This window comes from Manacus vitellinus, unplaced genomic scaffold, assembly GCF_001715985.3.
Source record: "Manacus vitellinus isolate BGI_N305 unplaced genomic scaffold, ASM171598v3 scaffold_17_pilon, whole genome shotgun sequence".
In the NCBI taxonomy this organism is placed as follows: domain Eukaryota; kingdom Metazoa; phylum Chordata; class Aves; order Passeriformes; family Pipridae; genus Manacus; species Manacus vitellinus.
Window position 1 is genome coordinate 3,519,191 of NW_021939256.1, and position 25,183 is coordinate 3,544,373.

Sequence of the window (25,183 nt, forward strand, 5' to 3'; positions counted from 1 at the left end):
AAGTAATAACTAGATGTTTTAGACACTAAGGAAATGAATGCAAGGAAAAAAAAAAGAGTGAGAAATTTATTGTGAATGGACTCTTCCAGGAGAGAAACACAGGTGAAATAGGGAACTAAATACTGTGCTGTATTGCTGGTAACAATGAAAAGTTATATAGGTCAAATCTGAAAGAACGACATTGGTTAAATGCACACTATAGCCTATTCCCATTCAAATACTGTTCTGAGATGGTCCAATAAAACTGCAACATTAAAGCTTATTTTAAGTTGTCATAATTTTTTCTTAATTCATACACCAGCTATGTACGTAAAACTGACACACATATAGTAAGAAAGGAGAGACCAAAAGTAAATTTTAGTGGAGTTTGATACTCACCTCCTTCTCCTGAGCCAGAGCCATTATCTGAAAAAGAAACAGAGGGGGAGAAAAAAAAGAGAAAGTAAATGAAAATATTGCTCCAGGAGCAGTTGTTTGTTCAGGAACTTGTCACTGTTAAACATTACACAGATGTTACATTTCATGAGCCAGCTGTAAAAACAAACATCCCACATAAAGTCTGGCATCCTTTAATACAGTTTGCCCATGCTCACTGTGCCCTAGTCTCTCTCTTCCCTGTCAAGACAATTTTACTCAAGGAACAGCATCATTCAATACTGAAATTACATTGCTTTCTTAGCCTTTTTTCAACTGTTAGAGATTCAAATTTGTTAAACCTAAAAGAGATGAAGAGTACAAAGTCCGATTTTGGGAATGTTTATTTTATTTTACCCTGTGGCCCCAGGAGTGGTATTGCAAGGAGTAATGCATAAATAACCTGACTGCAGAAGTAGCTCCAGAAGAAAACTACTTCTCAAAGATGACTTAAGTCACCTAATGACAAAATAACTCCTCTCAGCTGAGTCAATCACTTCGTATAAAATGCTTTAACGGCACAGTTATTTCACTGACATTTGACTGACTGGATTAGCATCTGATGAGTGACAGTTTTTGACTTGATCTCATTTGCATTAGCAGTTAAAGTGTCAGCAGGACTTGAGCTTCCTCACCACCCCAGGCCAACTAACTCTACTTCAGAGCACTATGGAGCTGGCTTGGGATTTTGTATGTGCATCCCACTGGGCAGCACTCTGCATAGTCTTCAGCTAGCACAGCAGTAAAGACAAGCCCTTAAACACATGTTCTGAGTCACAAACCTCCCTCAGCCTTTCTTGCTCAAAGGAGGAGAGAGAGGATTCGATGGCAACTACTGTCAGTGAATGTTCCCACGCCCATTAGCTTAGCTTCTCTGGAAGATGAGGAGAGGAGCAGAGCATACACTCTGCTCATCACACACCTCTCTTTGCATGCCTGCTTTGGTGATGGAGAAAGCAGCTGAATTTATTTCCACAAACAGGAAAGAGGGAGGCCAGACAGAGAGAGGAGTGGGGGGTTCTTACTTCCACACATGAGCTTGTTGTTCACATCAGAGGAAAGACCAAACCCTCCATTTGCTCAGTTCCCTCCTCCGCTTTTCTTTAAGGAGATATATTTCTAAGAATAATTCCCTCTAGTGAGTGGATGAAACTGTGAAATTCCACGTTACTGGGTCATTTCACACATTAAAAATAATCTCCTGTCACACGGGGTATCAGGAATAGAGATTTGTTTTTCTTTTGCCTAAATTTTCCTTTCTGTCCTCCTATACCACTCTTCTGTGTCTAACAGATTGAGCTTATTACTTTACAGATATCAACGCAAAAACCAGAAGGGTTCTTCTTCCATCAATAGTGACCCACTTTACTGACAAAGAAGACAATCCCGTATGAAATGTCATTGTTGAGTCACTGAGAAATATGCCTTATGATGTGGTATTGCTTCATTAAGAAATTTGAAGGAGTGTAATTTACTTATATGAATTAAGTATATAGGCTTATTTGTAGTGGTGAAATTGCACCATAAGCTGTTTGGGGGCAGAGCAAACTGATGTACAAACATGAGCAAGTTCAACATGTAACTCATGTGAAAAACAAAGGCTAAAATGTCTCAAAGAAACCCAACTTGTTCCATGTTTTTATTTCCAGCTCTAACTGACTGCTTTCCCCTATGTGTTTAGCCCTGAGGTGAGAAATACCACTCAGCCCCAGCATGAGGGGCTCTGGTTGTAGCCCACATGCTGTGTGGCAGGGAAGGTACCATCACACAGACAGTATGGGCTGTAACAAGAGATTCATGTAAATTATGGAGCTGATGCTCAGACTACCTGTCTCTATAGATCATGAAGCCCACTTGGGAGGACATCATAGAAACGGGATAGATCCTTTCCCACTTTTCAGGGTTTTCAGATCACAAGAAACAAACAAAAAAAGTGTCATCCTCTATAACACTGTATCAATTTTCAACTTTTCCCTGGGAGCTGTGCCAGGATTCTCGTCTCCAGGGTAACCATGCTAAACTAAGCTGATGTTCCTGCTTTTTATTGAGCCTTGGCTAGATTTTTTCAAGCAGCTGCTGGTTAGAAGAGTAGCACTTTTTTCAAGCTTACTTGGACAAACAACCCTGCTCTTTTCAGGCTCTTAATGAATTCAGGATTTCCAAAAGTCATCTCCACGTACCCAAGATCTATCAAGAAAGATGCCTCAAGTAAGTGAAGATGCTGAACACAAACAGCATTCCTCCAGCCACTGGTCAGTAATTAGAGAAGGAGTGACTGACCTCCACCTTTACTTGAGCCACCCTTTTCCAAGTAGACTTATAAAAACTGAGATCAGCCCTGCCAAGGACTTGGGGGGTGCTGACCTAATTCTGGCCTTTCAGTACCTGAAGAGAGCCTACAAGAAAGGTAGAGAAGGTCTTTTTACAAGGGCATGTAGTGAGGGAACAAGGGGAAATGCATTCCAACCAAAAAAAGAATGTTTAGATTAGATAGTAGGAAAAGAATCTTTACTGTGAGGGTGGTGAGGCACTGAAACAAATTATTTTTGAAACAGTTGTGGATGTCCCATGCTTGGAAGTGTTAAAGGCCAGGCTGGATGGAGCTCTGAGCAACCTGGTCTAGTGACAGGTGTCCCTACCCATGGCAGGGGGTTTGAAACCAGACGATCTTTAAGGTCCCTTTCAAACCAAGCCAGATTCTATGATTCCATAATTCTATAAAAATATGCTTATACACAAATGTGTAGGCTTCTGTTGCAAGCTGTTTTTATCCATGAAGGAGTTTCTGGATAAAATACAAAGAAGCACTTGGATCAGGCACAGCATCTGAATGCTGTAAGCACTAGGCTACAGTCAGAATCCCCTCTCTTTTTGTTTTTTTTTTTTCTGAACAGGAGTCATTTCTGTACTGTGGGTCTGCTTTGGTGCAGAGGCAGAAAAAACTACCCAAACCCAAAAAAGTCTGCAGCCTCTCTCATTCAGGAGAGTAGTTTTCAACTCAAAGTAGTATGAAAATTGAATTCATTGAAGGCAACAGCTCCAAATTGTTAAGAACAAACAGGAGGGCAAAGAGTCCACTGACAAATTTTAAGTAAGCACACCCTTCCATGAGCCACTCCTAAGAGAATAATTTCTTCAGTCTAACAGAGATGCAGTGTTTGTTTCTAGTTCTGCAAACAGCTTTCCCCCCCCCTTATTTTTTTTTAAACTTAAGAGATCCCAACACAAAGCAATGGACTGTGGGTTCCAAATATATACAGTACACTGAGAATCTATAAGTACAATCAAGTACTACATCATTGTGTGGTTACATTTTCATGTGCATATAATATAAATCTGGCAGCAGTCAAAATCAATATTAGGACCTGTATATGCAGTCCTGACATTTCAGACATACATTCTCTTTCATTTCTCTAAACCACCATTTTTAACATCAAAGCTTGCATTTTGTTTATTCCTAAGGCACCTATAATTGACTCTTTTTCAAAACATTGCTCATTTTAGAATCTCAGAAACTCTGACAGCCCTCAGACAAAGGAAATAAATATATAAATATGCTGCTAAATCACCCATGTCCGTAAAAATTTAATCAAAATCTTACCTGACAAGAAATAGAATAATGATTTAGTGACTAAATCACTCAGTATAGTCTGTTCCAGTGCTGTAGCTTCAGAAGGTATCAATCCTTAGCAAATGGGAAGTATGAGATTCAGAAGTCTGATGTACTTTAAATATTAAATAGTTGCTACAACACTAAGGGGGAATTTCATCCTATCGTCTGGGGTGCATCCCTCCAGAATGAAACCTTGCTTTGAAAAAACAACTCTGACTGGAAACCACTGGCTCTCAATGATGTCCTAGAACAAAGCATTTTCATAGCAAATTCAAAGGCACACAGTGAAAATTAATGGGAGTCTATAAAAGATTTTTTAATTTGGGTATCTGTTTCTCCATAATACGTGTAATAGATCAAAAGCACAAATATATTGCCGTCTTGGTGATCTACAATCCAACACAGGGCATGGAAAGGCTCCAGATGATGGCTTTTATCATCCAATATTCTCACACCACCCGAACTGCATCAGGCACTTGGGAAGCAGCAAGTACCATTCTAGCAGAGCTCTGCTGAAGCACTTAAAATTACACCAGTGCAAATGCAGTATGCAGCCTGAATCACATCTTCAGTTTCAGATATGTGTTCTCAGGATTTTCTGGACAGTTGTGTTTCAGTACGTTTCTTGATCTGTTACACTGAGTGCTAGAAATTTGGCTGTGTTTCCTGAGTTTTATGTAGGACTTAAAGAAAAGGAGAGGAAGGTAAAAAAAATTCCCATACTATCTAAGTTAGTAATTAGGTGACAGCAAGCTAAGGCTGAGAAGAATCAACTTTTCAACTTTTGAAATTTCTTTCTCGTCGTAGAGTAGAATGCATATAAAAACAAACACTTCTTGTTGTTCCCAAACATTACCCTAGAATTTTTTTTTAGTGGGAGAAAGAAACTTTCATGCTGTGTGTCTGTATCTTAAAATAATTTGGACATGAAATTAAAAAACACTATTTACTTATACATCCTTAGTTCAAACCTTCTTGGATGTTGTTATAGGAATGTGTGAGTGCTCTAAAACTGTACTGCACTTTTTTCCTACTTCTGAAGCATCTGGTGATAATTTACAGGTGAGAGACTGGGAAAGAAGGTACATTCAGTCATCTGCCTGAGGAATGCTGGAATTATACTTCTGTGCTGGGCATAAAACACAGGTTTCCTTCAGTACTAGGACCAACAACAGAGATTGTTCTGGGCCTTAGTAAACAAGAGCCAAACCTCAGTATGGGTCTGGGCAAAGGCATTAGAGCAGCTGGTGTGAAACACAGCCTATCTGCATTTAAATGAGGTAGCTGTGGGACTGGCAGCAGCAAGGACTTGGCCTAGGTACACTGCCCATGCATTTACCCTAATTTCCAGATAATATGCTGCAGCTACCAGTGAGTTCCAGTCTGATACCTCTAAACTGTCATTGATAATTAACCAACATTAAGCTAGCAAGGGGTGCACTTCTGACCCACTGTCATGCTTTTGGCTGCTGTATAGACAGAACTTTGGATACACACTGCTTACTCGGATTAACCTAAACAAAGACGAGTGATGTCCTAAAACTTAATTTTTTGTGTGTGTTATTTATGTACCAAAGAATGCAGCTGTTGATGCTACCGAGTCATTTAATTTCATTGAGAGAAAGCCAGCCATGTGTCTGGTATCACCAGCTTTGAATCTGTCCAGAGGTTCAGAAGACCTCTGGTGGCTAAAGTTTCTGTGCCCAGGAGCATGTTGTAATAATCAAGACAGTGAAAATCTGTCCTGTGTATTTTAAACGTGTGGAAAATCTATGCTTTATGTGCGTAGAAAGACAAAAAAGGCCAGTCCATTAGAAATGTGAGGTAGCATAATTTTGTAAGTTATGCATATTTTCAATGACCCAAAGTCAAAGATGATGCCTTGGATACAGGTAGAGTGGCAGTCAGGATGATCAGTGTCACTTGTTGGATGTCACACTAATTCTGTATATCCAAAAAAAATAAAAGTCCTAAAGAAATTACTAATTTGAAGTCTGCTCCAAACTTGTTGAAAGCCTTTTGATGAATATCAAGACTCCTTTTTTAACACCACAGCAGCATTCACAATCTATTTTCCCAGATAAAGTATTTCAACTTTTAATGTTTATTTATTAACCTGTTAGCATATCAGAAGATGTATCAGATTTCTTCTCCATAAAAATATTCCATTGCTAAAGAGGACATGGGGTTTCCACACTATTGCATTCTATGAAAAGCATAAAAATTATAATTGCTGGAATTAAGGGCAAAACTAAAGAGCTAACCATAAAACACCATTCATTAGCGACACAAAGTAATGTTTTACATACCAGAATAACAGGGTCCTCTTGATACCACTGTTATCTCTTTCTGATGCTTGCAAGCAGCCCTCCTGAGGAAGCATTCATTTTGGTAAGTGTCTCCATTTGATCCACAAACTGGAATATAGTTTGTGTGACACTGAAAAAGAAATTATAAAGTAACTCAGTCATACAAAAATCATATGATTAGTCTCAACTGCATATTAATATACAGGAAGATAGTTGTGTTACTAGCAGTAACTTATAACCCTTTTCACTAAAGGAAGATATGAAATATATTTTTTTTACAGTATCACTCTATGTATTCCTCTTGGATCACTGAAATAATAGTCCAGCTCCATATGGACTGAACATAGGAATTCAGCAGGAAAGATTAAAAGAACAAAATAACTATAGTGGGATTTTGTAATGGCTAGAGGGAATATGTCAAGCATCTAGAATTATTTGAAGGATAAACACTGAGGAAAGAGAAAACTTCTTCAAGATAATACAAGAAAGTATGACTAGGCACAGGGGGATGAAACTGAACAGAGGAAAATTTAAAAAGAACAGTGCTTAAGGGCAGATTTGGTGACCTTTTTGGTCAGAACAGTTTTACAAAGAAGGTGGAAAATAATCTTACAAAGGAGGTGGAAAACAATCACCATTCCCATTAAATTCATGAACATCATGGGTCTTTTACTTGGTCAACAACTATAATAACGCTTTTGTATTACTATGCTGAAAAATTTTAAGCTTAAAGTTAGTAGCATTTTATACATTTAATAAAAAGAAAGGTAGAAAGGAAAAATTATCATTCCGGATAGCTTTTGCAGAAGCTGCCTGTATTTTGCCATTTTCTTTCATTCTAAGAAAGATGTAATAGAAACCCCTTGTACGTATACTGTGCATTAAAATGCTGGGACCACCAATCTGCCTAACATCTGAGACTGCTGCATAGTTTCCTGCTGAACTGGAGATCTGAACTCTGCTCCACTGTGTGGAAAAGGAGACATTGTTTGGGCGTGCAGTAGTAACTGTGATGTCAGACACACTTTGCATCTTCAAAACCCCAAGGCAAAAAGAATCCAACCAAAACCAAAAACCAAAAAAGCACTGATCAAATACACAGAGCATCCACCAAGTTTCTTAACCATATATGGTTACCATTTATGAGTAAACTGGTATAGTTCAACCAGTGAAAGTGCATGTAGAAATAGTAACATTTCTTAAGTTATACTGCCCCAAAAGGACAAGAGTTTCTCCTCCAAATTCCAAATGAGAGTCTCCCACACAACAGTTCCTTTGTGCTTTGACACACACAAAGGTCAAAATATTCAATTTTTAAAACATAATTTTGAAGGGTATTATCCTCCAATCCTTTGTCATCCTGCCATAGATGACCAACTGAGAATGAACTAAGCAGGTACGGACAGAAATAAATCATGCTGCCAGCTCTAAAAGTTATTTCTAACAGTTTTGTAATACTTTCCCATAGTGAGTAGCTCTCAGACATCCAACCACAGAGCTCAGTCACATCTCATACTGAACAGTCATTTCTAGGGAGCAGTTAACAGGTGACTCCCAAGGGAGACAATACTATCCAATACAATTCTCTGTTCAATCTTAAAGTAGCTGCATGATGTTTTGAAGTTACAGGTTTCTGTCCTGAGGATAGAAAATGAAAGACAAAGTGATTCCTTTTTCACAATTTGGTAAATCTGTAGCAATTTGGTACTGTACAGCCAAGAGTTCTCATGCAAATGTCCTTTAGATTAGAGTGCTTTTCTTGTGAGGAAATCCTCTAATACCTCAAATGATCAAAAGGGAGAGAATCTTTTCATGGACAGGATGTGCTTTGTGCAATGGGCCATGGGAAAATCCATCCAGGCTCCATCCAATGCTGTGAGATTGCTGAGTTCACAACATCTGCATGGGTTGTAAGGTTTCCTCACTATTTATATTCCTTTTCCTTTTCTGTCTTATGAAAGTGGTGATGTTATAAAACTGTTTGTTGTCAAGTCTTTCTTACTGAGATTGAAAAAGAGTCCCACGTCTCTCTCACCTCACCTCCCCCACCAGTTCATAACACACTCACTAGGTGTTGATCAGTTTTTCTTTCAGGTTTTGTAAAACTCATCCAAAATACAGCAAAAGACCTTCCCAGAAGTTTGGTGAACATGTGATAATTCCCCTTTATTTACAGTGGGGGGAGATAACAGTATCTTGCTTTCTGACTTGGCAAAAATGAGAAAGCCTACAATATTTTCAGAGAGGTTGCAGCCTGCAGAGCTCTTGCTGCCATGACATTATAGCTGTTTCAATGACAACGCTGAAATTTGCCGGCCAGTCATTACCAAACAGGTTCCTAGGAGTTAAAAATATGACTTCTTGAAATTTCAGAAGACTAAACAGTTCAGAAATGCTGCAAGGTCAGGAACGCTGGCAGATAAAGAGGAAGGAGTGGTAATGCCTGGAAAGCAACCAAAACCTCCATGCATTTTCCTCAATCTGAGGGAAGTTTGTTCCAGCCTTGGCCCTAGTTCAGGGACGGCTGTGCATAGCTGTGCCCTTCTGCTCCCCAAGATGCACCTCTGTTGGGCAACCAGGGCTGCAGCCTCACATCTGGTGGCATTTCCCCTCCATCAGAACACCCTCACCTGACCAGAACCTGGACTCCCAACCAACATAATTATAAAATTGCATTTTTCTAAAAACTGCAGTTTTAAGAGCATAAGTAATGCCTTGCTGTATCAGACCTGTGGCACATTTATCCACATGCAGTGGATGTGATATTCCGGCTGTGAGGAATAGGAAATGCAAGAAGTTCTTCTTCAGGAAGAACAGGCTGACATTCCCACCTCTTCCTTTCAGTGACTCTTCAGCTGAACAACTGTACACCAATGAGTCTATTTCCTTTTCAAAACCTTGCAAGGTCAGGAAAAAAACAGCTAGCTCTCAGATAGTCTTGCGTGTGAAGAACCTAACAGTTTGGGCTGAATGTTTGCTGCCTGGGATATTTTGGTGCTGCTAATAATTATAAGACAAATAATTAAAGTTGAGAGTTACACGAAGATTTCAAACTGCCGTGTCTGAAAAACAGAATACCTTCTCCTCATCCTTAGACTTCTTTCCTTAGAGTATGGGATAATTTTTTCAAGAAGTACAAGAAAACTTGCAAGTAGCTTAAAAACAATACTGGTTTTTAAAACAGGCTTTTCAAGACATAGTATCAGCTTATCACACTGGCTAGTTCTTTTTTTAAATCTTCATGACCTGGATATTAGGAAGTCACAAGATTTACTGCCTACAGAAAATAAATTAAACCTTTGCTTAGCCTAGGGTTGCATTTCTTTTCCTTTTTTTTTTCTTAATCACTGTTGAGCTTTGATTTTAGTATTTTTTGTAAATAAGTTAGACAGAGTGAAGGCTGATGAGAAAACCTATTCTCCTAAGAATTTTTTCTTTCTTTAAAGGACAGTTGGATCCCATTGTTCTTATGGAACAATGCCCCCAGCACAGGTGAACAACACCACATCAAAAGCCAGCTCTGAAACACTGGAACCCCAAAACAGCACAAGATCACATACACATTGTTGCTATTCTGGTTCTCCTTGATTTATTATTTATTGGAAACAGAACACACAATTATTTTTAAAACACTGAAAGACAGTCCATGCCAGGGTTGGCTGATAACAGTGCCAGCTCTTCCAATTTTACTTTAAGTCTCATACATAATATTTGATACATTTGTCCTGGCTATAAAGTGTAAAGCGAAAGAATTGCTTTGTTGTTTCTTCCCTAAAAAAAAGTTGGGGACAGGAAGGAAGGAGGGAAGGAAGGAAGGACTGCCATGATAGTTATAAAAACCGTAAACTAAAGGCTAAGAAACTGACAAAGCAAATAGAACTTCTATTTATTACTTTTTAAAAGTTCAGAAGACATTTTTATCAAAGCTCAATACTTCTTTTTCCTTGAGTGGGACTAACTCACTGTTCTAATTCATAAATTTTATGATCACTGGTGATCTTGTTATTATCTGATTTTCTAAATGCCTTAAGATCTTTCAGGGTCTTACGTGACACATTTAGCCACCAGTAGAATACAGAAGAATCCTCCAAATACTGGGTATTAGAGAAACAATTCGTAATAATATGGCATTTAACTGATAAAGCTTCATCTGATGTGTGTGACAACTCTGGGGCGCCCTGCTCCAAGCCACCTCCCTTACCACCTCAGGTCTTGGGGGAGGATGAGTCAAGCTGGGGAGGCAAGGAGCGAGTGACACCTGGCACTCCCCACCTCTGCTCATGCTGGTTGCGGGGCCATGGGTACCTGGCAGGTGATGGCTCTCTATTCTTTCCCACCTCGGTTTCTGCCACTGGCTGACTCACCAAAACTGTGTGGGGAACTAACATGAAGGAAGCTACACTCTCTTCCTGAGCACACCCTGGTGAAATACAGCCACAAGCCATCCCAGTCAGTGCCACTGAAAAAGGAGCTTACAGTTAGACTCCATAAGCCTGTTGCTGAGGGAAATGTTTAAAGCAGTCATTCTACAAATACTTCAATATGCCTCAAAGATTTGTCAGAAATGGCAAAACAAAAAGGTGAGCGGCCCTTACCTGGAACTGACACGCACATTTCACACCATCGCCCTCTTCCTTGCACACTCCTCCATATTTACAGGATGATTCATCACACACTCTTATGTCGGATTCCCTTACATTTAACTCTGCAAAAAAATTAGAAAAAGGAGACAGAAAAGAAATTGTAAGATGAGGGATTCTGAGGACTGCCTTGTCCTTAAATCTTCTGAGCCCCAACAGATATTCAAGGGAAAAAGCCAGAGCTGTTCCCTGGGCTGCCCTGAATCAGCTCTGTGTTGCCCCTGGGCTCCTCCCCAGGGCCAGGTCCTGCTCCCCAGTGGCAGCTTTGTCTGGTTAGCACAGTGGCTGTGGCTAAATGCTGTTTACCAATCAAACAGATACAGAGCAAGCATGTGCTTATACTGCCCAAATTCCCTTCCATGTCTCCCGTGACAGGGATGCTCCAGTACAAAATCCTCTCCACAGAGTCTAACAGGAGTCTTTACACAGGTTATAGCCCATGTTTCTCATCCACTACTTTTTGCTTTACTCTCCACAAAGGTCCTGAAGAAGAAAAGTTAAACCATCAGAATTTCTCTGCCCGGTTTTCCAGTCTCTGCGAGAGCCACACTGTTATCCTTCAGACTAAAAATAAACCAAAGTGTGTTTAAACTATTATAATTTGCTTGCACTGTAGGAGCCACAGTAATGAACCAGAGATCTGTGTCTTAGCTGCTGCACAAAAATGTGGAGCACAAATGCAGCTCCCGTCTCCATAACCTTGCAGCAGAGGCACAGCTGGTAAGAGGGAAACCAAGGGGCTATACATACTAACTGCACAGGCTCAAGCTCCAGTCTAAAGGTTCCCTAAATGGCTTCAAGCTTTTCTGGGCATCACAGTCCAAGGCCAGATTTAAAGCAGAACAAATATATCCTTTTAAAATAAGTATTTGATTTTAACTATATATAGAAGGGAGAGCAAAAGAAGGTACCAGTAGGATAATGGAAGTGGTCAGTGTTATCCTAAATGTGACCTCGTCAGACTGTGTGGGAATAGTGCTGGTACTATCAGTTCCAATGAAAAGGTGAAAATTACACCAAGGGCTCTAGAAAAAAGCCCTGCTACTGTTAAATGTGCAGTGAAATCCGAGGATATCATTCAAAGATGTCTGTGCTACAGCTCAAATCAGAAACCTTCAAGACTCTATAGCAAGTATGATCCACTAAAGAGATTCATTGACAGTGGCATGATTTAAAATAATGCCTGTGACTTTTAATAAGCAAGCCCTAACCAGAAAACTGGCTTAAAGAAAGAACTGAACACCAGCCATTCAGAAATGGGGAAAGGTAGGTCAAAAGCAGAAGAAAATAATCCTCGCTGCCACTTAAGAGTCTTAAACTGGCAATCACCCTCCTCCTCAGAGCAGTGTCAGCACTTTGGCATGACAGTGACAGACACCCTGGAAAACTACTCCTATGTCTTTATGTAACATTATACACCCACACATATAGTCTATATAAATACATAAATAAACAATAATTACTGTAATAAATTTTACCATATGTCATATGCTTCTATATTTAATATAGCCTTATTATGTATTTTCTTCATAGCACTGAAGTTACAGGATTACAGCTCAATGCAAAGTCCAGTTATAATCCACATATTTTTTTTCAACTGTGAGAATAAACTGAAAAACATATCAATTCTTTTTTCCCTATAGGTCCATCATTCCTAAAGGCATAAATGAGGAGGGCAATGTGTGTAACACTGGGCAGATAGGTAACCTGGTTGCCATCACAACCCTGTGTGTGTGATCTCTAATGTTATTCTTAATGTCACCGTTTATCAAGCATGACTGCTGCGTTGTAGGCACCAAGCTAATGTGACAGAACATCGCAGCTTTTCAATTTAATGTGTTCATAACTCGCTCCTGAAGGAAATGTGCCTTTCTTTCTCCTCGTGAAGATCTGTTCCACAAAGATGAACAAACTAGCAAAATTAATTAAGGGGAAACGATTGTCATATCTGAAAGGGTCCACCTTTAGGTATATCACATTTGAGAAAATGCCACTATAAAAAGGAGTAACCACACAGACAAATTAGAGCATGAACAGCTTTCACAATTCTGTTTTTATCAGGTCAGGAAAATAATGAGATGCTGATCCCCCTTTCTCAACTCTCAGTGGAGATCGCCGGACTCAGTGCTTTGCAACATCCTACCCAGTACCCCCAATCAGCAGAAGAAACCCTTTGGCAACTCAACTCCTGCTTGAATTCCTGAGGGTCTACAGAATATCCAACTGCCTAAGCAATGTAGTGCAGACTTTTCCTCAATATCAGTGACCCCTGGTGTGGAGAGGGCACACAAACACCCAGGAAGGAGCCTCTTCACCTCAGTGGTGGGAAAGGGACCTCACTTTTCTGCAAAGCAGGGGAAGGACGTAGTGGGGTCAGAAGGAGACCCCAGCTAGCAGTTCAGCATCAAGGCTAAACCAGAGATGAACTTGATCCTAACTTAGCTACTTCTATGACTTCAAAAGCCAATGAGAAAGGTAAAGATTTCAGAGCAAAACTATAAGAGAGGATGTGAAAATGGGGGTGGAGAATAAGCCTTTGTGAACCTCTCTCACCCCAAGAAACCAAGGCTTTTGGTTTGTTTTTTTTTTTTTTAAATTCCACAGGAGGAATTAAGATGACAGAAAGCACACTGTTTTAATGGTTACTTCATTTTAGGAGTGGATTGTTTTTCTTTCCACATAAATCACAAATACTGATTAAAAGCTTTATGGCATGAAATGAATGCCGTTTAGGAAAGGTCATACAGAGACCAGGAGCCAGCATGATTTTCCAAAGTTGTACAGAAGACAAGATACCCTGGTGACTGGCACTTGAACATGACAGATGAATTTTATTCTATGGCAGGATGTCACCTAATCCCTTATTCTATTCAATGGAAAACTCCAGTACCAGTAAAATCAAGCCTCCAACATGTGCACAATTGCATCTGATGAAATCACAAGCACTGGGAAGTGTGGTGGCCATAATGACTTCCACATACAAAAATGAATAGATGTGGATGGATGCTAATAGAGTAAGGAGGAACTGTAGATGTCTCACATGTCTGAAATATGCTCTCTTTTCAGTGGATTCCCCACAGACAGAGAATTAAAGTGGAGTTTCTGAAATTATTTCCAGAAGAATGGAATCATTATCATCGTATGTGAGAACAAATCTATGAGAGGAGAAAGAACATGTAGCAAATGGTTTAGGGTAATTTCTTACATGTTTCTTTAATGCCTATTACAACTCATTTCCTAGACTTTTAGCAGATATAAATAAGAGGAAGTCTCAGTGTGATTCATTATGCACAGTGAGAATATGGTAGGTAGTAACCCATCAATTCCCAAGGGAAAATATAATTAGCGCAATTAAATCAGGCTTCCAAATTTATGATAAAATTAATGTCCAAAGACCTGAAATGAAGTATTAAAAATGATTTGCTAGTATCTGTTCAGCCAATACACTTCCTGGTCGTGCAATGACTGAACGGCACAAATCAGCCTGCAAAGATCCACAGCAAGGTCTTTTAGGTTTGGGGTTTTTTCTCTTTTGAATAGAATTCATCCTATGATAATTTGATACATCATTAAAAATGAGGAAGGTTTCTCTATTTTGACTCCTTTCAGAGAATTTGAAATACAGCTCAATACAAGTAGCTGAAGACTGGTTTTTTCCCTGTGACCTCAAAGTGCATTGCTCTGAGGCTCTTGTTATAAGCTAAATTACATGTGTCAAAATCATGAGCCTGAAGATGAAATCAAATTTGTAGCTTTAAGTATATCAAACATGTCGCTTCCATCTGGATACCTCGAGAATAAAGTAAAATCTGAGATGGGCATATGTGTTAACTTTGTTTTTCAAAACTCATGTTTCTCCTGTAGTTGGCAATAGTACACAGTAATGATGAATGGATATAAGGAACCAATAAATACCTTTCCCACATGAAAGTGAGCATGTGAGTTTACTAAGAGTGCTCCCAGCTTTGTCCCTTTCGAATATTGCAGCTGTGCCTGAGAAAAAAATCTGCATGCCTGCCTGCCTGTCTGTTCTCTCTTGCTATGGGTAAGACTCCAACCAGGAGACGTGCCAGGACCCCTCATACCTTTTGCACTTGACTTATGGGTTTGGTAAAAGAGGGAATGCATTAGAGGGAAAAGGTGAGGCATCTCACTGCTGTTTTCCCATCCTCCAAACAGTTTGTTCTTTGTGAAGCCAAGTTTTAAATTAGGATGTCTGACCTCTCATAGATGTCATGTACAGACATATGCACACATCCAGACCTGAGCAAGTTCATAAAGGGTCCACAACTATTGGTTAAAAGAACCCCCAAAACTGTAAGAACCATTGAGTTGAGTCAAAAGTGGCTTGGGAAAGGGTTCAGGAAAAAATTATGTTGCAAAGGATATATTAGAGCCCACAGTCTACTGGAGCTAGTGGTGTTATGACTGGATGAGCTCTCAGGACCACAGAAGAGAGTCAGAGAATCAAAATCTGATGAGCAGAAAACCTATAATCTACTCAGTTGTGGGAGTCAACCTGGTTTGGCTTTGGCAAATCATTGGTTTTTTTTGGTTTTAGCAAATCGTTCTGGTTTTGACAAATTATTTATAAATGAATGGAAAACCAAATGGGGAAAAAAAACCCAAGAAAATCTTTCCCTTAAGGATTATAAAGCTGAGGTGCTCACAAGTACAGTAATAACCTGAGTCTTAAATCTAACTGTTGAATAAAGCTTCACCTGCTAGTCACACTCTCTGCCCCACAACAAAGATGATAGCCAGAGCCAGGCCTTTGCCCCCGTGGTTCCCAAGCTCAGCCTGCCCATTTCAATCATGAAGGTGAGTTCAAGTGGCATCACAAGTAAAGACAGTCACTGCAAAACAGATTCTCCCAGGGAGTATTTTGGATACCTCTGCTCACCTCCAGTTGCTAGCCGAGACCAAAACAGCACAATTCTCCTGTAAATCCTACCAATCCCGTGCAGACATACAAGCATCCCAGCTGGTAGTGGCTTCAGTCACTTTAGATTTCCATCACCTAAATAAAGTGACTTTGACATTGGTTCAGACACTTAGTTCACATGCACACATCTAAACATAAACATTTGCATTTAGATGTCTTAATCTGCAAGCTCAGCCCCATCCCACTGCTTTTCAAGTGCATCCAGAACAGTCATTCCTGCAATAAGTCATGCAGATGCTTACAGAGCAGTTTCACCCAGGCTGTGGACAGGAGGCATGATTTTGGGAGTACCCATGTGTGATCTAGCTGTTCTGACACTAGATAGGTGTTTGAAGTGAGGCAGTGTAAGTTATTCCCCATTGCAGCAACTGGGTACAAATCTCTCAAAAAAACAGAAGTTACAGTGGTGTACAACAGAACTTGTTTCTATTTATTTTATTACAGGTCTTAAACTCCCAACTGTTCTTTCTATACCAGTTTCCCTCTTTGGCCAATCTTTCTCTACAGCTGCTCCACTACCCTTTCAATGCTCACTTCAAAACATCAGAACAACACTCAAGAAACATGCTTCTGCTTTGAAAATTGAATAAAGAAGTATAAGGGAAAAAAATATCTCTGAACTAAGTGGGTTCTTCTGTAAAGCCATTGAAGAAGTAAGGATCAAGCCCAGACTCTGAAAAGCAGTGTTTCCCTTACTGGCATTACACTACCCTAAAAGCGAGATTAGCTAAGAATATCTCTTTTTTTTTCTAGAGACTTTGCGGCTTCTTTTAAGACACTGAAGCCACATGTTGGACTACTAGTTTGCACAGTAGAAATGTGGACAGGGACATAGATTCAGGGACACACACACCCCTCAGTTCTTTGCAGGAGACAGGATGCAAAGGTTGTTGAATGGTGGACATAGAAGAGTTCTTTTATCTTCTCCAGCTTCAGACTGTCACACCCACCAGCACAAACCTGACATCTCTTACTACAACTTTTGTACTCTGTTTCTGCAGCAAAAAGCAAAACTAGGAGCCAAACTCACCTAACATACACCAAATATTAAAGGTGAAGTGTTCTTCCACTTGCTTTCTGACTGTGTGGTGAAGTTGGTTTATTTTAAAACAAGCCAGCATGGACAGCTCAGATGTGTACATGTACACAAACTGTGCTGGGGGAAAGGAAGCCCCCAGGCTTTGCAACATTTTCTTTGACATCTGTCACTGATACCAATACAAGAAAACACTGAATATTTACTCCTGCATTTTCTCAATGTCATGGTCATAAGGTGTTTCCCTGAAATAAAACTCATCCTAGCAGAAAGTGAGTGAGCAGCCACTGCTACCTGTCCCTTGGTCAAGGAGCACAGAATCATAGAATCAGTGCTGGAGCAGGTCCAGAGAAGAGCAATGAGGTTGGTGAAGGGACTCAAACACAAGTTCTATGAGGAGAGGTTGAGGGAGCTGGGATTGTTTAGCCTGGAGAAGAGGAGGCTCAGGGTAGACCTCATCACTCTCTACAACTACCTGAAAGGAGGTTGTAGCCAGGTGGGCGTTGGTCTCTTCTCCCAGGCAACCAGAAGCAGGACAAGAGGGCACGGTCTTAAACTGTGCCAGGGGAAGTTTAGTTTGGGTATTAGGAAGAAATTTTTTACAGAGAGAGTAATGAGACATTGGAATGGGCTGCCCAGGGAGGTGATGGATTCACCATTTTTGGAGATTTTTAAGATGAGACTGGATGTGCCATAGTCTAGTAACCACAGTGGTGTTGGGTCAACGGTTGGACCTAATGATCTCAGAGGTCTTTTCCAACCTGGTTGATTCTATGATTCTATGATCACAGAATACCCTGAGTTGGAAGGGACCCACAAGGATCATCCAAGTCCAACTCCTGGCCCTGCACAGGACCATCCCCAAGAGTCACACCATGTGCCTGAGAGCATTGTCCAAATGCTTCTTGAACTCAAGACTGGCTTGGTGCTGTGACCATTTCCCTGGGGAGACTGTTCCAGTGCCCAACCATCCTCTGGGTGAAGAACCATCTCCTAATATCTAGGAAAGGTAGATATTAGGAAATATACCTTAGAAATATCTAAGCCTCCCCTGACACAGCTTCATGCCTTTCTATCAGGTCCTTTCACTGGTCACCGCAGAGAAGAGATCAGTGCCTGCCCCTCTGCTTCCCCTCATGAAGAAGCTGTAGATGACAATGAGGTCTCCCCTCAGTCTCCTCTTCTCCAGGCTGAACAAGCCAAGTGACCTCAGCTGCTCCTTGTATGGTTTTCCCTCTAGACCCTTCACCATCTTCTTTGCCCTCCTTTGGATGGATGCCTGGCTTTAGAACTGCAACCAAAGGAGCAAGTGTTGTTTCTTGCTGCATGGGTTAAAGAACAAGGTATTACTAAAATGCAGTGCCTTCAGAACCCCGATCTTCCCCAACAAATATGTGTCACTGGCAAAACCTGAGATTACCATTTATTTGGTAACTAATAAACAATTTCTACATTAGGGTTTCCAGAGCATTTTACTATCCCCATGTTTCAGCAGTTGTGGATTATGTAAATCACAATAATTTGCATTGTAGACCTTATGTCTGCTGAATTTCTTCTCAGAAATTGTCAGAGGTTATGGGTGAAGAAAAAGAGAGCAGACAAGCCCCTCAGACAAAATTAGCAATTACTTGTCCACATAAATAATACTTTCTTGTGTCAGGCAAGGCAAAGTAAGACAGAATGGATCATACTATATTGTTCATATGAAAAATTATGTTTTTCAGAAAAGAAAACAAACAGTAAGACCAACTACTGGGAAATAATTAAGGGAGAAAGAGGATGCCATTCAGACACTGTACATCCCCTTTGAAGGTGGCTGTTGTCACTGATTTCAGGTTTAGCAAAAAAAATATATAGGAAATTTAGAATGTGGAGAGTGGAAAAAGAAGAACAAGGAAAAGAGCTTTAAAAAAAAAACAATCAGAGAAGAAAAAGAGGAAAATGAAAATATGTAACACAGGAAAATCTAAAAGAAATGTAAGTTTTAAATAATCAAAACAGTTAAAAGTCAGTTATATGGAAAAAAGAAAAGAAACAAAATTATAAAAATGAATTTATCCTAGAAAAACATAGGCAACTATAATCTAATGGAATTAAGATACTCCTAGACATTTTTTTAATTGGTCAATTAATGGATGCCTTGGGTGACTGATGGCAAATCTGCTGTTTTCAAAACAACCTTAAGCAGTATTACAGGGCTAGCAAAAAGGCGTTTTGCTGTGTCTCAATGCAATATTTAATGCTCAGTTGTGCAGAAATAAGAAAAAAAGCTGTGCTTTGGCTCTTGAGAATGCTATCTGAGTGAATAAAGTCTGAAATATTTCTCTAAAGCTGCTATTACAAGACTGCATTAGCTCTTGATTGCTTAAGTGCTGTCCAATATATCTAGGATGATTATACTCTTACATTTCTAATCACTACAGTCTCCTTTTAGAACAGAGGAAAACTGAACGCATACATGCTGCTAAAGGAATTAGTATTCTTGCACACAATAGGAAACCACAGCAAATTTTAACAACTAGCACTCACACAGCAAGGTAGCAAGGCTGGCTTCAAACCCGAGAGTCTCCCACACTGCAATATTCACATTACTAGTGTGCCTCAGACTAACTCTATTCAGTGTGAGAAAAGTAAGGAAAGTGTCACAGTGACAAATGTTTGTATGACAGTTCCGTCAAAATATTGGATGCAGCTGATGGTACATTTCTGCTTCTATCAAGGAAAAAAGAAGTATTTGCAGAGAAAGTTAAGGTACTCTTTTTTTTATATTAAAAGCTTTGACAATATTTCAGAAATTCTGTATAATCTGTAGGTGAATACTTCATCAAATGGTACAAATCGACAAGCTCTGGATTTGGTTGGAGACAGGGAAAGATGCAGAAGCAACCTGGAATTTTTTTCTCTCTCATAAATACTTTTGTAACAAGGTCAGGCAATACAGCAATCTGGCCTTCAGGACACGAGTCTGATGCGCTTCTCCATCAGCAGCTATCCAGGCCACCGATTTCAAAACTTGCTTACAAAGCAGAATATGTCTTACTACAAAAAATTACTGAATGTGATTATGGAAAGCCATTATAAAAAAGTTAGCAAGTCATGGCATATTTTTACATAAAATTAAAATAAAATATTAGAAAAGAAACATGCTCATATAGCATATTTATAGCAAGATTTATTATAACATATATTATCAATCTTTTGTTTCTAGGGAAACCAAGGTTGCGCAGGAGCAGCAACTATTCAAACATGTCTCCATTGGTTTGTTCCAATAACTTTTGCACTCATTGGGAAATTCCAGCCAAATCTGACAGTTATAGAGGCCTGAGACAATGAGCTTCCTACAAGTTCATGGAAAATCAGTGGTTGCTTAGAGAAAGGGGATCCAACGTCACTGTCAGTTGGAAGAATTGAGGGCACATACATTGGGAAAAGGCTCATGTGACAAGATCACAAATGCATGTGATGTGTTTCTTTTCACAAACACATGCAAATAAGTAGCACTGACTGTCTTCCACTCATGGCACCGTTATGGTCCTTGCATATTGGAAAATTAACCTTGGATCATGTAAACACATGGACTTTTAGGATACTGGATAACTTGTGCTGCTGAATGCTAATGCCTATACAAATGGATGTGTTCTAGTAGGTAAACCTCAAAAATAGTGCTCTTACACTTTGCCATCCTTTTTCAACTAGTGGGACTCCTAGGAAATTTTTCATTTGAATAAATTATACTGTTAATTCCTGACAGTTGTGTAGTATGTGCAAGTCAGTGAGAAAACGTTATTTGTCCTTGTTCCCTTAATGTTCCCTTGCTCTCTTGCTCTGTCTCTCAGTCTGCAGAGACTGAGTCTGCCAAATAACAAAAACATTTCCAAGAAACTTGCTAAGGGTCTTATATCTCTCCTCTCCCCTGTTCCTCAGGTTGCTTTCTAGAATCATTGCCCTGTGCAAGAACACAGCAGGCAAGCATAGTGCTCCCATGGAAGCTATAGCTTGGGCTAATGAATTCTTGCCCAGAAGAAATCTTTCTATGCCAGTTACAAAGCAAGGTGAACTCTTCAGTCTTGTTCATAAAGTAAATCTGACTGTTACTTCCCTAAGCCTGTAGAGGAATGGTAAGCTGATCAAACGCTGAAACAACAGAGCTCTCATTTATACTCCTGACGAACATGAAGACTGAAGCAAAGTAAAATGGCAATAACAACAGACACTAAAGGAACTAATTAGCTTCTATAAACATTGCAGGGAATTTCTTCTTTGATTTGTAGGTGACATACTTAACAATTTGATTCTAAATTGCAAAATAATATTGGTCAAATTCTGATCCCATTCCTGGCACAAAACTTGAAGGCATGTAGTCTAGGGACCAGTTTGCCAGACTAAGAGGTGGAATTGAGGTGTCATGCTCTCTATTGTCATCAAGTCTCCAGAATTACAGTATTTGCTTACAGGTGGGGGATGCATGGATAATGGATCTACCTCACCATAGTGGTAAAACGTGAGCTCCTTCTGTTGTCTGTTCCTCACTTTCATTTCTTCTAGAGCAGAAGAGAAACAAGCCCTGGTGTGAACAGCGCTATGATGCAGAGAAGACACAGCCTTTCTACAATCATGTCAGACATCTCCCCTCTCTGATCATCGCCTTCAGAGCTCTGGGCTGCAGTCAGAAAACAGAGCCTTTGTCTTTGTAAGCAATCATCAGGGAAGCGGTAAGAGCGCCTGATAACAAGTCAGGAGAAGCCTGAGCACATCCAAAGTGTGCCCATTTACCACAGAGTTCATATATTTTCTTCACTCTCAAGATCATGCCAACATATGCTTGACTTTAATGCTCTGGAAGTCCTAGCATAGAGAGACTTGGTTTCTGTATGTGGATTTACACTTTCCTCTAAGGAAAGTTACGGAAGTTGTTTGGGTTCTTGATGTTCGTTTTACCTCATTTTAAAGACATTTGGGAGGACTGGGAAATCAAAGCCAACTATAATTACTCATCAACCTTACCACTTTCCTTTTCCGCTATTCTTGTGGTTTCAGTGTCAGAGAAATGTTTAAAGAGCAGATGAGTCTTGATCCTCACAAGCTCCACCTGCAAGCATGTTCACAGCTGTGGAACAGCCTCCCAGGTTGTCAGCTAATACGCATAGGGATGAGCTGACCTTCTGGGAGTCATTTTCTGGTGACTTATTTCAAAAACTTTAAAATAAATTCAATAATGATTTTTTTTCAAATAAAAAATCTCCCAAGGATAATGGAAAACACTTAAGAGGAAACTGCTAGGCTTTCATGGATAAAGCAACACAGCACTTACACAGATTATACAGCATCATTCAGGTTATTACACACGCTCTGCTTATTACACAGATAATAAATGAGTGCCAGAAATTGTATGTTTCATGGGGAAAAAAAAGAGAAATATTTAAAAAATGCAAAATAAACATATATATACACACATTCTAAACCCCGTATTTTCAGTAAAAAAATTTTCAATGTTCAGTATTGGCTCCTATGCTACTGTCCTTCCCTTTCACTTTTCTATTTATCACAACTTTTTTTTTTAGAGTCAAAAAGACCGAAGAAAAAGAAAACTATCTGGACTGTGAAGTCCTTGTATTTCTCAGCTATGAACCCAAGAAAAACAGGTGCCTTTTGGTGAATTTTGTAGAAAACAGCTCTATTTGAAATGGTGTTTTGCCACTTGGCATACATAATTTGAGGCTCCAAAGCATAAATGCCTGGGCAGAGACCTAACCTTGAGCATCTGCGATATCTAAAGCTAAATGGAAATGATCATGTGCAAGACAAAGAAAGCCTTTAAGTGCTTCTAGGATCAAGGACACAAGCAATTTGTGAGGACCTGATTTTTATGCAAATAATAATTAACTTGACTAGGGCTTCCATCTATTGGTTAAAAATGTGTAGAAATACAGAGTGAAAAAATATTTTAAAGCACTGTTTATTCCTCAGTTTTTAAACTTTCCCTTAAAAGCAGTAGAATATATCTGAAAAGAGTTGTCAGATAGTGTATTAATCTTAACTCTTAAATATTCACTCTCTACAGGAAAAATGCTGCAATCTGCAAGATGATTTGATAGCAGAAATCTAAAATGTGGCTTCAAATAGCTTAAATTTTAAATATTACTCATAGGTCCCAGTCACTAGCATTAACAGCTATGTGAAATATCAAAATACCTAGCGGCTGCAGCAAAGATCAGATCCTCCTTCTAAAAGACATGGATGAGAACCAGTCCATTACTTACAGCATAAGCACAGAAGTCATATAAAATCTGATAAAAATTAGATAATATTGTGTCCATTTCAGTGGATGTACATGAGGAAGAAAAATATGTACAGAAAGAATGATTTATCCAAGGCTACAACACAAGGCCAAGGCAGGATACCACAAAAGAACTTGTCCCTCTCCAGTTGTTTTGCTACAAGGTCATCTTTTATCATTCTCATCACCTTCCCTTTAATAGAAATATCTTCAATACCACAGCTAGGAAATCATTATAGTCACCAAAAAATGGATCAGACACAAAATGATTTAGGGAGTACACGTCAATCATTTTAAAATGTGAGGGAAAAAATTAATACTAACTCACTAAGGCTACTAATGCTAACTAAAGAGTTACGTTGATGTATTAATGCAGCTTGCAGGACTCATTTGCTGTATTCAAATAACTGATAATCACTGCTCAGAATTCAAACCGTGCTGCTGTGATAGAGTCTAATGCAGACAGTGCCGTGCAAACCCAGAAACATGTCTCATAGCCCCACTGGGAAAAACTCTTGTTTGTTCAGGAACACAACATTGTAGGGGATTGGCTCTTGAGGAGCAATACATGAATAAATGGAGGAGCCTGAATACACTTTTGGGATGCACTTTGTCTTAGGGAAGGTAGGACAGAGCGGCAAAGACCAATAAGAGGATAAGACAATAAGGCTTGAATCAAATATAGACAATATTTTTCAGAAAGGACACTGTCTTTGCGAGGGTGTGAGGAAATGGATCTTTGCTTGCAGCTCCCATCTGTGTGGTCTCCTCTCATAGAGCAGTCAGTGTCCCTGTGCACCCAAGACCAGTTTTCTAATGGAGACACCTCATCTCACATCCTCTTTCTTTCCAGTCACCTGAGATTTTCAGGAGCTGGTCCATTCCTCAGATAAACTCTAAGAGAAACCACCCTGCAAGTCTCAACTATGAGTGTGGCTCAAGGCTGACTGAACATAGGGAGAAACCTGCTGCATCCAGAGAATCCAACTGACACTTTTCAAAACTCCTAGCAAGTCACCTGTCATCTGAAGATGATGGGGGTGACAAAGATTTAGAACTCCTTGCAAGGTATGAAAACTGTAAACCTGTCATACATCTTATTTCTAAGTTTGCAAAAGTGGAAACTTAAACACAAATGCCTGAAAAAAAAAGTAAATTTCAAGTCTGCATAACCTCCACACTAGAGGGACTAGAGATCGAACTTGACAGACTGTGGTCATGGGATAGGAAAATCCTCACTGCAGAACCAAATTTCAAATCTAATTCAAGATAGTAGTGCCTGACATTCATTTTCTATCTGGAAGAATCTGACTTGCCTTCACCAGAGAAAATCAGTAAAGCATTTCCCATGCCACAAGTACCCATTCAGAGCTACTTGTGAAAACTGTTCTGGCAGCTCTGCAGAGGTGGGCCATCATCCTCATCTGAATAACTAAGCGGATAGATGGGTTGAACACTTGGTGAGGGATTCAACATTACAAATGCCTGTCTGCACTAGCATTTTCAATGTTAATAGAGACTGACAAAGCTGAGGCAAAGAAAAACTTACAGAAAACAGTCTTCTTGCAATTATAATGATTATGAATGTTTTCCATAATCTCAGTCAAGCTCTTTGAGCAAGATCTCCACTGACGCTGCTGATCGATTCTTTCTATACAGGATTACTGAAGGGCCTGTGAAAACAAATAACTGGAAACATCTTCCCTCCAATTCCCTAATGCTGTTCACAACAGTTTCATATAAACACAACCTTACTTGTAATCAGGTGAGGGAAATCAGTGGGGCCTCATGGCCATCTCTTATATATTATATTCTGCTTTCAGCAGCTGTAAATTCAACACTTCGCTAGGCATTAAATTTACTCTTAAGAAACATTTTCCAAGAAAGGTGACAGAGTTATTGCACTGTTGCAGCTGTGGAGACAGATGGCAGTACGCCAAAACTCCAAC

The 25,183-nt window shown here is 39.6% G+C and overlaps 1 protein-coding gene across 1 annotated transcript in view; it reads right to left on the minus strand.

The window, feature by feature from the left end:
* TMEFF1 (transmembrane protein with EGF like and two follistatin like domains 1) overlaps positions 1-25,183 on the minus strand; it is a 167,577-nt gene that overhangs the window by 37,783 nt on the left and 104,611 nt on the right. The window contains exons 2-4 of the mRNA XM_029958891.1: positions 10,932-11,041; positions 6,337-6,466; positions 379-405 (exon numbers count right to left, since the gene is read on the minus strand). Coding sequence (XP_029814751.1) covers positions 379-405; positions 6,337-6,466; positions 10,932-11,041 — 267 coding nt within the window. The remainder of the gene's footprint in view (positions 1-378; positions 406-6,336; positions 6,467-10,931; positions 11,042-25,183) is intronic.